Here is a 17,746-nt window from a genome sequence, read left to right on the forward strand (position 1 = left end):
TGTCTACCGATGGCTGATTTGTCTGAATGTCCTAGGAATTCCCTAGCATTTTTCAATTTGGTTTATGAAGTTAATAGTTTCCCAGTTCAAAGTGAGAAACTGAGTTGGCTGTATTGTGAGATTAAGGAGTTGTCTATGGAGATTCTCAGTCATCCAGGTCATAGTTGCCCCAAAGGTGCTTTTTCAAGAGGCAACTGGACTTCGTTTTTTCTTGAAGATGTTTCGCTTCTCATCCAAGAAATTTAAGATTAAGGAGTTCTTGTTGTGTCTTTCCACTGCTAGTTGGTGTTTCTGAATGTGCTCTGCTAGTCTTCTGCCTGACTAGCCTACAAAGTGGCTTTTGAAGTCCTTACATTGTTGTTGTAAATGACTCCTGCCTTTTTTTTTCTGTTTGTTTTGCCCTGTTATTCCAAATGGGAAGGGAACAATTAAATATAGTCATAATGGTAGTCGTTCTGCACCCTTGAGAAGTGGAAGCCAAAATTATATAGCAATTGTTATTTGAACTGCAGCAATTCCTAGAATGTCTCCACTAGGAGACATGGAATTTAGGCAGAGCAGTCAGGAGGGAAAAATCTCCTAAAGCATTTTGCTTTCTCCTTAAAAGATTAGACTCATCTGGCCAGACAACCCCTTCCTTTTGTGGAATAAGAAGTTTCCCTCTCTTCCAAATATTTATTTTGGATGCAAGCAAGGTGCTTTCCTTTCTACTGAGGACTAGGTAGTTTCAAAACCAGAGGGAATAGCTGTAATTATAAGGTTGTGAGCTATAATAAATGTAAGCCATGAACCTCAGCAACTCCTTAAACTATATAAATATGCTTCAAAAGGAACATATTGCAATATTTGCCTGTTACGGTCTGGGCAAATGGACATGGAGACACAGAAGAATTGCAGATTGCTAAGGATGCTGCCTGAGCACTAACTCCTTTGAGTATGTAATATAGTAATTGAAGTGATGTAGTTAGAACATGAAAGTCATCAAAGTCAAAGAGATGGAAAGTTAGAAGGCAGACCAAATTAGCACATGCACCCAAGCAGGTCTACAAGCAAAGCCACTTCAAGGAATTTAACACAAATAAATTAGCAGCTTATGAGATTTAATCACTGTAGCTGGATCAAACAGCCTTGCAGATGATCAGCCATGCTATGCCATTTGTTGTACCTAGGTATTTGGAAATCCAAGAAGGCCCATCAGTCATGACTATAGAATCCCGAGCATCACTGCTGTCAGAGTAACCCATCACATTTGCCCTCCTAAAGCCCACATCCTGTGGGATCTGGGGTATCCTTCTAGTTTCTTCATATATGGGAGAGAAAACATTCTTGGATGGGTCTAAAGGACATGCCAAAACAGAGAGAAAGAAAGACACACCATTGAGAGTACCAGAAAAGATTGCAGCACCAACACCAGGCACAGTGACCAAAGGAATAGCCTGAGAAAAAAGGAATATTTTTTTCCCTATCTAATGCTAACTGGTATGAGAGACTAAGTGAGAGAGAAAGAGCTCAACTAACTGAAATCTCCTTCTGATAGAACATTGAACATTCTCAAATCACTAACAGATTAACACACATTAGTCACCTACCATGTCCAGACACCGTGGTATACTCTCTTGTTAACGATGAGTTTCCGATCACTCTTCTCTCGTGGTATACATGTGGACTTAGATGATTTCGGGTTAAACTTCCACTACCAGCAGGGAAGGCAATATCCAGTCGGCCATTCATCAGATGTTCTGGAAATTATTCAATTTGCTGCAGTTAATATCCATAACCAGTGATATGCATCTTAGCCAAGTTAATTAATATGAGATTTAACATAAAGATATCTTAGAATGCTTGGGCTCACAGTCTGTGCTAATAATGTGGTTTTGTTTTTATTTAGTGAACTCAAATACTACGGTTCATATATCAAGATTTATGGTAGCATGCTGTATGAAATCAGCCAACTGTGGTTACATTAACCAATCCATGTTTAAACAAAATAAATGGCTCAGTAAGATATGTGAATTCAAAGTTTCTAGTATCAAAATGTAACCAAGTGCCTCCAATAATATTGAATTCAGTTGTATTATTTCCAACCAGATATGTTGGTTGCAGATTAATGGGATTCAAAGCTGAAGACATCTGAAGAGCATCAATTTGGGAAACATTGACCTCAGCTTTATTCTGCTCCTTATCTATAAAGTACATTTTGGGCCTCCATAAGAACCAACATCCCTTGTGTCACATCACTTAAACCCACATTGTACAAAGAAACATTATCAGAATTAAACAAACTGAAAGAACCAATAGTAATAGAGCAAGGGTTAGTTAGGTCAGAAGATGGCTTCATGAATGCCAAATGATGTACCAAATACTAAAGGACATTATATTCAAGTAATGCTATAATTGTTTGAAGAAGAAAATGTTATTACTACTTTAATCCACTTTAAAACAAGCAATCATAAGTTCCAGGCTCTTGGAAAAGACAAGATATGACTATAATTGCTAGCAATTTTAGAGCATTCATTAAGTTCCTGTAAAACTAATATACTCAAATATCTGTCTGAATAATTAGAGACCCTTCATATTCAGAGGCATTATATATACAGGAACCAGATATTAATAACACGCACTCTGGCTGGTCATCTCTTTTTTCTGTTTTCAAGATCTTCAATCAATTCTGTTAACCACTATTGGAGATAATGAGGGCAAGATGGAGAGACATTCTTAAATGAATTATTACAGCAAATGCTCAGGGGAAGGCATTAGTTCTGTCTCAACGGCTCTAAGAATGTGCTGAATTTTTAATAGTTGTTGGAATCATTGGTTGATTACACAATGTAATACCCCCTATTTGGCATTGTACAGATACTTAGGGCAATAGGTTCCATCAAGGAGAAGCTGTCACATGAAACAGCTGGAACATACCAGGATGGTGAAAGTTCACCCAATTTAGCATGCTGAAGAAAATCACAGTTGTGAGGTTGCTGTAGCAGACAACACTATTTTCTTATGCTAATGAGATTTCAAATGGGGGGAGGGGAGTTCAAAAAGTTGCTGGGGGCGTTCTTCAGAGATGAATGCCAGCAATGGAAAAGGTTGAAGGAAAGAATGGGTGGCACCATCCAGTCTATCTTCTGACCACCCTTTTCCCCCCTCTTTTTTCCACTTCTTCTACCTGGTAGGAGTAGGAACTCTTATTAGATGTCTGAATTGATGGTTTGCAGAGGATTTTTGAAATTAGCATGTGAGTTACATGAAGGGCAGAAATAGGCAACAATTCTCTCTCTTTGCACTTCCATTCTGTTTCATTCAATTCCATAGCACTGACTTTGGAGTTAATAACCAATCACAAGCAGTATTCCATTACAAATGCTAAATGTATCATGCCAATAACATGTGCATGTAGCTTGTAGAGGGGTAGCTTGAATAAATTATATTCCAAGGCCCTGGACTAGGATGAGACATCATGGTTACTGGGAGGGAAGAAGGTGGCCATCCTTCACCTGGTTGGGGCTGGGAAGTCCCATTCCTTGGTAGGCTGCCGCTGGTTGCATCACTGTCCACTAGCTCAGAGGGGGTGCTACCCTCATGGAGGAAACCCTCTGTGTCCGAGGAAAAGCAACTGCTGTCCGAGTAACGAGGGATCAGTTCTACTGGGAGCCTCCAGGTGACGTGACGAAGGTCCAGCTCGTCCCCCAGCAGCTGCACATATTTCCGCCGAGAGCCTTTTGGAACAAGTGAAGGACTTGCGTTGACACAATCGGAAGAGTGCAGGAAGCGCCATGAGGGGTACAAAGCAGCTGGTCCATCACCTGCAAGCTACCTGCAATCCTGCCTTAGTGTCTCCTAGCAGCACTTTAGAGGAAAACACAATACTCAAGGACTCTTGTCGCCCTGAAAGGAGTCTGTATTTGTGCTCAAAGTGGAGACCTGAGCAGAATCCATAAGGCCCACTCTCTGGTCCATCACCTGCAAGCTACCTGCAATCCTGCCTTAGTGTCTCCTAGCAGCACTTTAGAGGAAAACACAATACTCAAGGACTCTTGTCGCCCTGAAAGGAGTCTGTATTTGTGCTCAAAGTGGAGACCTGAGCAGAATCCATAAGGCCCACTCTCTGATTCTTACCAATAATAATAGAATTATGACATCCCATCTTTTTTAAAAAAGCATCTAGAATCAGCAGATCATAGGACTGGAGGTGGCCTCCCTTTACCCTCTACATTTAATAAATGTAATGTTGGATGAGAAATAAATAAAAACAATCACAATTAGGTATAAAATCAAATTAGCCACGAACTAGAATAAGTAATCTGGATATCTCTGAAGCAAGATATGCAGCAACAGGGAGCAAGACCCAGTTTCTCAAACTGCCTTATTTGCACTAAGTTCATCATTAAGCCTTAGTTGTCATCAGATACAAGTAGTCTTCAACTCACAACCATTAGTTTAGTGGGCAAAGTTACAACAGCATTGAAAAATGTAACTTATGCCCATGTTTCACATTTACAACTGTAGCAGCATCCCTGTGGTCACCGATCAAAATTCAGATGCTTAGCAACTGACCTGTATTTATGACAGTTGTAGTGTTTTGGGGTTATACCATCACCATTTGTGACCTTCTGACAAGCAAAGTCAATGGGGAAGCCAGATTCACTTAATAACCATGTGGCTTAATTAACAACTACAGTGATTTGCTTAACAATTATGGCAAGAAAAGTCATAAAATGGGGGCAAAACTCACTTAACGACCATCTTGCTTAGCAACAGAAATTTTGGGCTCAACTGTGGTTGTAAGTCAAGGACCACCTGTATTGATTTCTTTAATTCAATGTATAGCAGGACTCCAAAATCTACATACTGTATATCCCATGCAGAGTCACCTGAAAACAAGTTTCACGGAGTTATTAATTCAGTAGGATATACTCCCAAATATGCATGCATAAAGAGTTCAGTGTAATAATAGAAGGGGGAAATCATTTTCAAACTTTCTGTATAATATCAATAACTTATAAATGGCCCTAGCAATACAGCAGCTGAATCATGCTGCATTCAGTTGTGGTCACGCCCAAATAAATCCATCTATGCATTACCGCAACCTCAAAATCACATTACTGTATTATCCTTATCATGAATCTACACACAAACACACACAGGCATACACACAGCAGAACCGAAGCATTGGTTTATAGAATAAAAGATCAGAGCATCACTGTGCTTGCTGAAGCATTTTTTTTCAAATTGCGAAATTACATACAGATAGTTGACTTATGACTGCAGTTGGGACCAGGATTTCATTACAATTAAATGAGTCACACCCAATTTTAATCCTTTTTTGCCATGAATATTAAGTGAATCACCGCAGTTGTTAAGAGAATCACATGCTTGTTAAGCAAACCTGGCTTCCCCCATTGACTGCTTGTCGGAAGCCAGTTGGGAAGGTTACAAATGGTGAGGACCCTGGAATGCTGCAACCAGTGGTGGGATTCAAATAGGTGAACAACTGGTTCTCTGTGTGGATGCCGCTTCCGGAAGTCCATTCTGGGTCTGGGCAACAAAAAAATTAGCTACCGGTTCTGCCGAAGTGGTGCGAACCGGCTGAATCCCACCACTGGCTACAACCATTGTAAATACAATTCAGTTGCCAAGCACCAGAATTTTGATCACACGACCATGGGGCTCTGTGACAATTTTAAGTGCAAGGAATGGATACAAGTCATTTTTTTTCAGTCCCATTGTATCTTTAAAAGGTCATTAAACAAATGATTGGTAAGTTGAGATCTAGCTGTAAAATGATCAGGTTCTTTAGAACTCTTGAGCTATATGGAAATTAGTGTATCCACCCCTCTAGTAATCAGTGTTCAATGTCGGAAAATTATAATTGTGCCTTGTGGATGGGCTAAAGGGGCAGCTTCATTTCAGCTCAAGACAATGCAATTTTCTAGTATCTGGAGTGGTTTATTCTCAAATATGTATACATTGAACAAGACTAATTAAGAGATAAGTGAAGTGGAGCCAGCTACTTCATGGAAGATTATTTCCAAGGCTGAACATAAATAAGGCTGAAGGAACAGCTAAAATGGAAAGGAATGGCCAAGGTAATGCTTGGGAGAACTATCACTCTGCAGCAGACAGACAATGTCCAGAAAGAACAAATTATTTAAGAAGAGCCAGAACGGGGGTGGGGGTGGGGGTGGAGTGGGGGGAACCTCTATTCTTTGAAAATGAACAGGAAATTTTGCTATTTGACCTTTGAAAACAGATCATTGAGCATCTTTACATATGCTTAACACATCCTAATGTGGGAAAATATTTTAAGATAATATCACTGATTATTTTCAATGATAATTATTAGAATATTTTATTATGTGTTCCCATCAAGATCTTTTGCTTTAAAAATGCACAATAGTTCCATGATCTGCATTCCTATGGAATCCATAGATATAAGCACTATGTCTGTTCTTGTTCAAAAGATTCAAAAAATTTTATGTCAAGGAATAGAGAGGGGGTAATTTCCAGAAGTATGCTTTGGTCATGACTAAGAATTGGAACTAAATGCTGAATCAAAACCAAATGCAAAATACAGTATACTTGAATCTTGAAATAAATCATATGCCTAAATACAACAACTTATGAACTGGTTCTCATGTATGCATCGTTTATCTAACCCTCAAAAAGGCAAGATTTTGAAATGATGGGCAGTATCCTTGTCTATCTACTACCCAGGTCAAGATGTTAGTAGACTACAGGGTCCCATGGCTTAAACGGCATGGATTGACGGGATTAAGAACTGATTTACCAACATAAGCTCCTCACCTCTGGTGTAGATAATAAGATATGATTGTTAGTCTTTTTGTCCTGGTTTAAATTATTATTGGTTTTGGAAGGCATATTTTGGTTTTTGGATTTGTACTACCTCAATGACTGATAGCTAAAACCCCTGCTAAAAATGATGAAATAATTAGTTGCCATAACTATTCCTAGTTATCCCTAACCTGAAACTTTCATTCCCGAGAAACAGATGGCAAAGGCATTCTAACAAGTCCAGGGGTCTAACGGTGGACTTGTGCCATGATTTTGGGGTTAGATAGAAGTGATAATTTGCTATTTTGCTACATTAGAGGAAAATCTACGAAATGCAAGTACAAAAACAATTTACAGTCTTGTTTTGCTATCAGGGGTTGATAAACCATCAAACAGAAAATTTGCACTTCAAAAGTATGTGTATGGATATTCAGAACTATGAAACCTCCACACAAAACATTCCTCAGGTTTTTTTTTAGAGAATCTAATAGATTCCAAGGGAAAGCACAGGTCAAGTTTAGCATCTTAATTTCTATATGGACCAACCAGATGCCTCCCGATGCATATGAGTGCCTGGATTATAGCATCCTGGAATTGATGTGTGTATGTATGTATGTATATATAGATGTCTAGAAGGTGCTCTTAAGGCTCTTAAATAGGTTGGACCTGATAGCCTAAATGGCTCCTTTGGACTTCTTGTTTCTACTTTTCTTGCCTTGACATTTTCTTGTAGAATTTCTAGAAGCAATAATACTTGCTCTGCCTTAAGGTATGTTTGCTTCTAAATAATAGGAAAAATATTTGCTAGCTTGTTAATATGGTGCTCTGCGTGTTCAAGTTGTTTTGTTATTGCTCTTATATATACATTTTCTCTTATATGTATACATCCTTAAAAAATGGCCATCAAATTTTTTTGCAAGCTAAAATGAAGCATACTGTACCAGAGTCATCTGAGACACTGGGGTGCTTGCTACCAGCTGGTGAACGCAATACATCTGTGCTGTACATTAGATAGCTGTCATAGTCTTCTCTTCCTTGTGCATCAATTATTGGTACATCAGGAATGATAGGAACTGCAAAAAGAAAGAAAAAGAAAGAAAGAAAGAAAGAAAGAAAGAAAGAAAGAAAGAAAGAAAGAAAGAAAGAAAGAAAGAGAAAGAGAGAGAATATGAGTTAGATTTTTGATACATTCATACATAATGAATCCCAATTTTATATCAAGACACTGTTTGATCTGGTACTTTGATCTAATATCAGACAGTTTCACTGGAGAAAACTACGTCAGTGTTGAAGCTCTTTAATTTTAAAAAAATGTAAGTTAGATAACAATTCTGGAATGTGGTTGAATAGTGTGATATATTTAGCACATATCATTAAAAGTAAGAATATTGATAAACAGCTTGATCCCTTTTACTAGTGGTGTCACATTAAATACAAAATATATGCCACAATGTATAGTTCTCTAAATGTAGCCTATAACACTAATTGTATAATACCTACACAATAGAAGCACAAATTCAAAGGAATATCTCTTAACAATGCTGCATTAGTTCACGTCCAAAACAAAAATTCTGTAATGCAGAAACTTGACCGTACACATTTGGAGAGCTATGATAAAAACTCACTGGACATAGGGCGTTTTGGCTGTGTAGCCAAATTAATAGTAGCTTCTCTTTCTGGCCCCCATCCAGCTCCATTCTTGGCCTTCACTGTATAGCGGTAAGGCTGTGATTCCCGTAAATTTTCAATCAGAACCATCCGCTTCTTCAGCTCCTCCACCAAGACTTTCTTTACGGGGCCAACGGGTCCTACAAAATAGAAATAATTTGGTAAGTTTGGTAAGTTTTCCTTTTCATAGGTTGGTGATTTGAACTCTCAGCACTGAGGCTTGTTTCTTGCCTTTTCACCACCGTGTCACTGCATTCACAGTGAGTTCTGGTTACATAATATGCAATATGACTCAATGGTCCAACTCTAGTATAATATGCGTATGTGCATGATAGAGTACTTTATGAGAGTGGAATAGCCTTCTACTTCTTATACATGAGAAACTACAGCAAAATCCATTGCTTCCTATCTGAAGATAAAAAAGTATCCAACAGAAGAGAATGGAAATGTGTACTGTGCAGTGGGTAGCTATCCTTATCATTATAATAATTAGTTTTTTATCCAACCTTTTTTTTCATACATTTGGTCAACTCAAAGCAGTAAATATATGCAATACTCTTGCCTCCCATTTTCCCAATAGTGTAACAGTCCTGTGAAGTGAGTTGGGCTGCGAGAGAGTGACTGGCCCAAGGTCGCCCGGTCAGTTTTCCTGCTTACGGGAGGACTAGAACTCACGGTCCCCTGGTTTTTAGGCCAGTCCTTTCACTACTGCACCAAATGGGCTCTCAATGTTGTACTGGATTGGCAAAATCAATCTAATAACCTCTTTTCAATAGGCAAAGGGTTTTATGTGAAGAAATAAGCGCCATAAGGGTAGAGCAGCCAATATATCCTGTCAAACTGGCGACCTGTATCTTACAAAATTGGATACCCTGAAGTACCAGCAAGAACAGTGCTTTTTTTTCTAATGGGATTGAGCCCAAAATCTCTTTGTAAAGCAAAAATTTGAGAAGTAAATTTACAGAGAGGAGATAACATTGAATGATGGATGTCTAGGCACTGTGGGGACTATCAGATAGTGTGGAAACAGTTGAATTTATGGAGTGAAAGACAAAGACAAAACACCAGGAATGTTGTAAAACATGGGCTGCAAAATAAACTGCATAAGACTGTAGGATCCAATCTGGGTCGGTCACATGGACCAGAGGTTTAGTCTTCCAAACTTTTGGATTCATGTTGGAGCCCATCCTCAGGTAACTTCATTCTAGCCCAGTGGTTCTCAACCTTTTTAATGCCGCGACCCCCCAACCGGTCGTAAGTCGAGGACTAAACCGGTCGTAAGTCGAGGACTAAACCGGTCATAAGTCAAGGACTACCCAACCGGTCGTAAGTCAAGGACTTTCCCTGCCCGGGAGCGCCGTGCATGCGTGGTTCCACCCCCTGCGCCGGCCGAGGCGTAGCTGGCAAGCGGCAGAGACGGAGCAGGCCGACCACCAGCTGGCCCAGCTCAAGGGAGGTAAGGCACCCACCGGAAAAGGGGAAAAAAATGGCGGACAGCCTTGCTTGGCGACCCCCGTGAAATGGTCGATCGGCCCCAAATGTGGTCATGACCCATAGGTTGAGAACCGCTGTTCTAGCCTCTTTAGTGGTGACCAACCCAGATTGGATTCTACAACACTATTCTGGGACACATATATTTAACTTCATTCATGTAATAAGACTGTTCAATAAGAAGTCTAAGCAAGAGAAGCAAAGTCAAGCTTCACACACAGCGCAACCAAGTGTATCCAACCTAGGGAGAGATGGGTGTGTGTTATACTTCCTATCATCGCCATTTGGGGGGTTTTATAGTCTGCAGCTTGGATTAAAAGTTTTGATATCACAGGTTTCAAGAGCAATAGCCCCCAGTGATGTCTTCTAAATGCATGCAACTGAAATACTACCATGAAGATATTGAACCGGTTAGCCAGGATACATGATTTTTAAGGATAGCCCACAGAATTCATGCTTACTGTTTTCCTCGTTGACGAGTCCATAGCTGACCTCATAAGCTGTGATCACGCCGTTTGTTTCTGCAGGCTCAGCCCAGCTCAGCTGCGTCACGGTGGAGGAGATGACATTGAAAGCCAAGCGCCCAGGCTCACTGGGAACTACAGAGATGAAATGCAGAAACAATTCTGTAACAACTAACATACAGTATGGGAATGTTTGAATGCCTTTGAAGGCATTGAAGCTGGAAATAGCACAAGAGCTATATAATACAGTAATTTTAAATCAGATGCCTTAAAAAACAACCAAGTGCTTAATTTAGGATCATTCTCAACAAACTGGATCTTATGGGAATTCTAAAGTTACAATGTGAAGTTTGATGGATAAGTGTATATTAGTTTTAGGTATTAGTAAAAAAAAAAAAAAAGCAACAGACATAGAAAGAGCCAACCAGAAGATTAGTTCAATAATGGTAAACAATAACAAAAGAAATTGTGATGGGGACTCCACATTCATCTTATCCCAAGAACCTAGGAAAACAACCAGGTTTTTAATGATTGTCTGAATGTCATTTGGATGACAGCCATATGGGTCTCTAGGGGTGATGACATTCCAGAGGGCAAGTACTGTAACAGTGACAGCTCAGTTCCTGGTTTCCGTAAAATGGCAAAGTTTCATTGTTGGGACCTGGAACATACCAGCTCTGTCTGATGTCACTGGATGGGCAGAAATAGTTAGATTCTAACTCCGGGTTAAAGGTCTGGATGCCTCAACATAATCTTCCTGACCAGAGCCCTGTTTTGAGCTTCATCTGAATATGATTCATGAACATGCTGACACTTGATGGATTAGGCTTGCAGAATGGAATCCTTAGATGGCTCATTTTTCAATCAAACTCTGTGGGATGCAACCTTACCTTCCTCAAGTGTCCGACAGTGGACCACCTTAGAATAAAGCCCTTCACCCAAAGCGTTATAGGCACAGGACTGCATTTCATAATCACAGTAGGGGTACAGATTGGTCAGCTCTGCCGAAGGTACTTTGGAATCAAGCAGATGAGCCTCTGATTCAGGATCTCCTTGGATCCAATATTTTACCTGCAGTCCAAAGAGAAAGACTTTTCCTTTTAAAACTTTCCATAAGTGGCCAAGAAGTATTTACCATCACATAATTAAAAGATAAACAAGGAAAATTCTCATTCAAAAATGTTACTATCAATAAACGAATAGAATAAACCAGAGCTTTGCAAAGCAATGCCATAATTTTACAAGATATTCTTTTTATCCAGTGCTTCAAAACGTAGTGAACCTAGCCTTTACATTTTCAGAGTCATAATCCTAGAGTCAACCCTAGAAGGTTAGGATGCACATTCCTTAAATTATTATGTAATCTATAAGACTGCTTTCTCTTGTTTTTATAAAAAAGGGAGTCACCAAATCAATTCAGAATACAATCTATGGTGAGATACTGACTTGTTCATTTACTACTACTGTATGTTGAATAATGTACAGGCCTAACAGGCACTGCTTATTCTGATTCTTCCAACATTCTGCTTTTCCCCACATTACTCAGTGGCAGCTTCTACAGCCTGACATCACCTAGATATGCTGGGATTGCAATTACCACAATTCCCAAGAATTTAATCTAAATATCTTGGGGCCACCACACTGGAGAAGAGTTAAGGCTTGCATATCTTTAATAGCTCGGAGCCACACTTAATGTTTTGGTAAATGTAGAGTTTTAGTTGATTTTAAATCCAGATTAAAATATATCAGCACTTATGTTGCAGTTTTGTTTGTTTCTCATGTCAAAATGATGTGACACTATGCCTCTGATACTGTATAAACAGTATAACATTGAAAATACTGAAGGGCATTTTTTAAAAATGGAATCATAAGTTAGTATCAACAATGTTAATAGTGATGTTTGCTTCTACAGATAAATCATATGCAAAAGATGTTATGGAAGAAATAAGAAACAAGTTTTATTTCACAAGACAGAGATGGCATTGAAAACAGATCTACAAATGATAGAATATAGATGTATGTGCTCAGGGCTTTTTTTCTCACAGAACGCCCAGAATGGAGTTCCGGCACCTTTTTTGGATGGAACCTTATAGGGTAGGCAAGGCGGGTTGTATGACATGTGTGAGTTCCGGTACCTTTTTTTTTTAGAAAAAAAGCACTGTATGTGCTTATGGAGTGGCTATGCAACTTGTTTGGTCTGAGTGAGGATTGTTCTCTGATGCATAAGGAAAGGCATAAGAGTGAATTTAAAAACAACAGGGAATTAATTTATTAATAATATTTGGAAAACTGAATTCTGATTAAATGAGTGTAAGCAATGTGAATGAATAAAATCTTTAAAATGCAATGCAGGGGTTCTTTTGCTTTTTTAAAAATTAAAACAAAGGTGTATTTTCAAAGCAGTTAATATCTATACATGGATATATAATTACTGAAAATGTACAGTTAATGCTCAGTATAACATTAGTAAAAGATGAACCACACTAAAGTACATTGAGGTTTCATGATATTAAAAAAAATATAAATTATTGAGCTTATAAATACTTTTAAAAAGATAAAGTAGAATAACATAGCACCCTAAAACTAATATAGATAAGTATTTAATTTCGGCCTTCCCCCTGTTTTGTACTCCTACTTGCAATACCTATTGGCATAAACTTTAGGAATCATATCCTAAGTGTTAGTATTTTCCTTGCGTGTCTAGCAGTGCAGTGTTACGCATGAGCCCCGACTTTAGCGCACGGGACAAACAAGAGTGTGTTTCCCTCCATACACAACAGTCTTGCATGTCTTCATTGCTTTACTTTCCATACCTTATATCCTGCTGGTTTGCCTGGAGGGGGCAACCAATTGAAGCGGATCTTTCTAGAGCTTAACGCTTGGGCATTTGGATTAAGAGGTGCTGCAAGAATGCCTCTAGGAGAATATGGAAACTGAACCTCTGATGATATCTCATGCACATTTTCTGGAAGGAGAAAAAAGGTAGAGGAAATTACACTACTTTGTAAACAACTAAAAACAAGAATCACAGAAGTCAAATGGTAAAGGATTAAGTCATGTCATAAACTGGTAGAGGCACAACAGTTGCTTCTAGTTCACAGACCTGTTAAGTGGTTCTTCTTGAGAAAAAACTTGGGATAATAAGAGTTAAGTGGTATTAAACACAGGCCACGTTCTCGGGGATGATATCTGTATATGTTCTATTTAGCCTAATAAAAGGTTGTTTCTAGTTCTTTTCTGCTTTTTGCACAATATTTAACATTCTGAGACTGTTTACACAGAAGCAACATAGTTCAGATAAGAAAAATACACCTCAATATATGTTTTGATGATAAAATATGTGTATCCTGTAAGGGAGGTTGTGCAAAGTTATTTTGCACAGCGAAGAATCGGTTGGAATAATAAAATGATACATGTAGACATCTATTGCAAGGTAATATTGATCATAATATATAATACTATATGTCATACATCTAGATAAACTCCGCAAAGCAAAAATAAAACAGGTAATTATAAAAATTATTGTAACACTTTTATGGGATTTCATTAGTAGAATTATTTCTCTAATTGTATCCCTATTACCACATCAAATAATGGGTAAAATAATATCACTAAAATAGTCAAAGTGATGACTGGACATACATGATACAGCAGATCTCGCTGAAACTCAAAGCAACATTGAACAAATAGGATCTAATTGTTCAGTTACCACACTAATAACTTATGGATGAGAATATACTTTGTGGGAATCACATATATCAAGTTTCTTAATCTTAAATACTGAAGTCTCAATGGTTGCGTTTGCCAGAGCCTAGGTAATCAAGAAGTCTAAAAGTCTATACAATACAGCACAATAGGCAAATGATACTTAGACATCAAAATGAGAATTGTCATCAGAAATGAAAGTAGCTCACCTGGATCAACAATTGTCACTATGGTTTGAGGGTATTTGCCAACTTTTGCCCCAAACCTGGGGTTGATGAGATCTACTGCGAATTGTTTCAGCTGCTGGTTTCGAAGGAGAGTATCAATCTCTGACAACTCCACCAATTTGACTTGCATTTCCTTCTGCTTCTCTCCAGGCAGGAAGATCAGATCACCCTCCGTAAAAACATAATCCTGGAAAGGTAAAGAGAGAACACACTGAGCAAGATACTATTTTTAGATTAAAGTATTGAAACATTCATATCCTATCCTTTTGATCCAAAGGCACCACTCAGAGCAACTTACAACATTTTAGAAGATGGCCTGCATCTTGAGCCATACAAATGTATAGAAATATATTTTAAAAGTTCTGTACTATGTAATTGTTTCCATACTTTATCTATCAGAACCAGAATTGTATTTCACCAATATATATTTCATTCATTCTTTGAGAAAGAAGAACAAAATCTATATTGACATCTGTAATGCTATTGATTATCCACAAAGTAGCTACAAAGAAATGAGGATATGTTAGGGGGCCTTGGGAATATGCCCAGTGGGCTGATAATGGACTGAAAGCAATACCAGCAACTTCTTATTCCTAACTTGTTTCTCTTCCTCTCCTGCCTTGGCTATAGAAAGAAGATGGTGTAAGAGCTCAACTACAGAAAAGGCGAAATGTTTACTATATAAATTCTGCCTAACACAAACCATTGTCTCAGAGGACTTTTAAGCTTTCATCCCAATCTTTTCCTTCACAAAATGACTGTGCCCTCTGCTCCACTGAAGCTTAAAAATTCAATTGGCGGGGATGGAAGACCATTTTTTCCCTAAGACTTCCCTAAGACAGCCTCCTTCCTCTGAATACATTGGTCTCAATTGTGCCCCAAGCTAAACAAACACAAAGAAAAAGCAAAAACACTAAAGGCGCACTGCATTTTATCAAACAATGTTTAGTCTGCAGTTTTATGTTGCAAGATCTGCTAGTTTATCCAAGGCTTCCCCATTATTATTATTAAATTACCCTTAATTTAGATAGACAGCCTAAGGAGTCCCAGCAATGGAAAGATACGTTGCATAATAAACAATATATAATGCAGTAAACAAAAAGTCTACAGAGACTAATGAAAAACCACCTCATGTCAAATTAACTAAACTATAACCAAACCAAGAAGGAGTCAAGATCCAAGTGTCCTCTAGAAGAATTCTAGATGATTAGGGGTGGAGCCAACAGATCTCCAAGTGGGAGGTTGTTTGAAAAAACCATTTCAGCCACTGAAAAGAATTACTGTTGAATTTCAGCCCCCTTCAATTCCCTAAAATGGAATTTTTCTCAGGCATAACAAACTAGCCAGGCTAATTTCAGTGGGAAAATGTGGTTGTGCAGATAATTACCATCCAAGCCAGGTACTAGGTTAATACCAGGACATCCAAAACCTGTTGGCAACCAATATAGGGTCCACAGAGCTAGTCTAATATGGCAGGAATGCTTGCAGATTTGTCAATCTGCCTTGAGATCACATGTTATTGCTTCCTGCTCTCCTCACAGCTTTATACGCTTGGTAACAGAGAGATAATGAAGTATTACTGTACCCATTTGAAAAGCTGAAGCTAAAGTTTGCTTTTCTAAGTGATGTTCAGGATTTCATGCTTTTTCTAGAAGTTCCCTCTTTTATGCACAGGGCTACAATATGACCATGCAGTGGCCAAACATTTTTGTGGGACAGTTATGAGAACTCTTTTAGTTTTCACATAGTGCTTACTTTGCCTTGCTGAGCTGTGAGATCTCGTGTCCTGTATGTTATCTGGGATTTTCCCTTCTCCAATATTTCTCGAACCACAGGGATCTTAGCCAGCTGGTCAAAGCGGCTGTATGAATACACCGGCTCCAGGAAGCTAATGATGCTATTTGCTGAAGAGATACATAGATAATATGTTAACAATCTTAATCATCTAATAAAATAATGGTTTCATCTAGGCACTAGTTAGACATAGTGTTACATTAACAAGCAGGAAATATTACTTATTGCCCCCATTTCTAAGCTAGAGAACAAGATCCACACTTTAATATTCCTCCAACTAGTTTCTTGATATTTCGCATAGCCTAAGTTGGCAGCCAAGTTCAGAATGGTTTTTTTTTACTGGCATCCCCAATATTAACAGATATGTGTGTGCCTACCCTCTAAATGGATTTTGCTATGTCCTTCACCATTTTCATCCCTCCCTAAATGAATATGAGACTTGAAATACCATAAGCATCTGTTGCCAGAGAAAAATGGAAAACACGTTTATCACCCGTGATACTGCAGGCAGATCTACTCTTTTCATATAGCTATAATGATGATCTGTGACCTCATTACAGGCTTGCAAGTATCTGTTTATCTCCTAGACCAAGGGTAGGCAACCTTGGCTCTTTTATGACTCGTGGACTTTAACTCCCAGAATTCCTGAGCCAGCAGTTGAAGTCCACGAGTCATAAAAGAGCCAAGGTTGCCTACCCCTGTCCTAGACCCACTTATGGCAGAAATCAGCTTGACATTGGGGAAGACTTGGGAAATTTTCAAAAGATGAAATGAATGTCTTAAATATTTGCAAGGCTTAAGGCACTAATTCTACTTTTTAAAGTTCCTGCAATCCATTTACTCCAACTTTTGAACTTTCCTTTTCAGGGTGTGCTCTGAAGAGTTTGAAGGTGCTCTAAGTGTCACAAAAGGAGTTCTTCCATCTCTTGTTTATATTATATAGATAGGACACTTGATTTTTCAGGGAACCAAAAAGTTTTCTGACTGCCCATTAGAACAGAAGCCTTTTTTTCAGGAATGTGCTACATTTCACTGTGGTAAATTACAGAAGGCCCAGCCAGAGGTGATTGTCTGACAAACATTTGTCTTCCCCACTGCACGCTATCATACAACCTTGCTCTTTTATTATGGTGATGTTGACCTGGCGACGACCAAATTGCGCAGTGCCCACAGGAATATCAACAGCATCTACTTGCAGCTGTTTTTCATCATCATCCTCTTCCCTGATGAAGAGGGGGACCCGAACATCCACCAGCTCTACCCCTTCCTGAAACTCAATCAGGCCGTGGGCATCTGGAGTTTGGATGGAGGCAAAGGAAAGAAGAAGGATTAGTACACAACTGGAAAGCACTCCTTTTAAAACAATACTTTGGGTTCTTGTTATATAGTTACTCTTCTTTTCTGCATAATACGGGAGCGGTATTTGCATCATCACCATTTATTCCAGGAGTGGGCAACAGTCATTTTACTAGATGTTGCTGAGCTGCTGCAACTCCTAGTATTTGTCACGTTGGCCATGCTGGCCAGGACTGTTGGGAACTGAAGCTCAGCAACATTTAAAGGCTACAATTGAGCATCAATTGGATTTATCTTGATGTTTCGTCT

The 17,746-nt window shown here is 38.8% G+C and overlaps 1 protein-coding gene across 1 annotated transcript in view; it reads right to left on the reverse strand.

The window, feature by feature from the left end:
• The window catches only part of ITGB4 (integrin subunit beta 4), a 58,466-nt gene that overhangs the window by 7,599 nt on the left and 33,121 nt on the right, over positions 1-17,746 (reverse strand). Inside the window, exons 24-34 of the mRNA XM_029284731.1 lie at positions 17,255-17,434; positions 16,103-16,251; positions 14,330-14,534; positions 13,229-13,380; positions 11,306-11,486; positions 10,413-10,550; positions 8,418-8,600; positions 7,734-7,865; positions 3,495-3,716; positions 1,590-1,739; positions 1,166-1,336 (exon numbers count right to left, since the gene is read on the reverse strand). Coding sequence (XP_029140564.1) covers positions 1,166-1,336; positions 1,590-1,739; positions 3,495-3,716; positions 7,734-7,865; positions 8,418-8,600; positions 10,413-10,550; positions 11,306-11,486; positions 13,229-13,380; positions 14,330-14,534; positions 16,103-16,251; positions 17,255-17,434 — 1,863 coding nt within the window. The remainder of the gene's footprint in view (positions 1-1,165; positions 1,337-1,589; positions 1,740-3,494; positions 3,717-7,733; positions 7,866-8,417; positions 8,601-10,412; positions 10,551-11,305; positions 11,487-13,228; positions 13,381-14,329; positions 14,535-16,102; positions 16,252-17,254; positions 17,435-17,746) is intronic.

The sequence above is a fragment of the Protobothrops mucrosquamatus genome, unplaced genomic scaffold (genome assembly GCF_001527695.2).
Source record: "Protobothrops mucrosquamatus isolate PMUCROS unplaced genomic scaffold, P.Mucros_1.0 scaffold_146, whole genome shotgun sequence".
NCBI lineage: Eukaryota > Metazoa > Chordata > Lepidosauria > Squamata > Viperidae > Protobothrops > Protobothrops mucrosquamatus.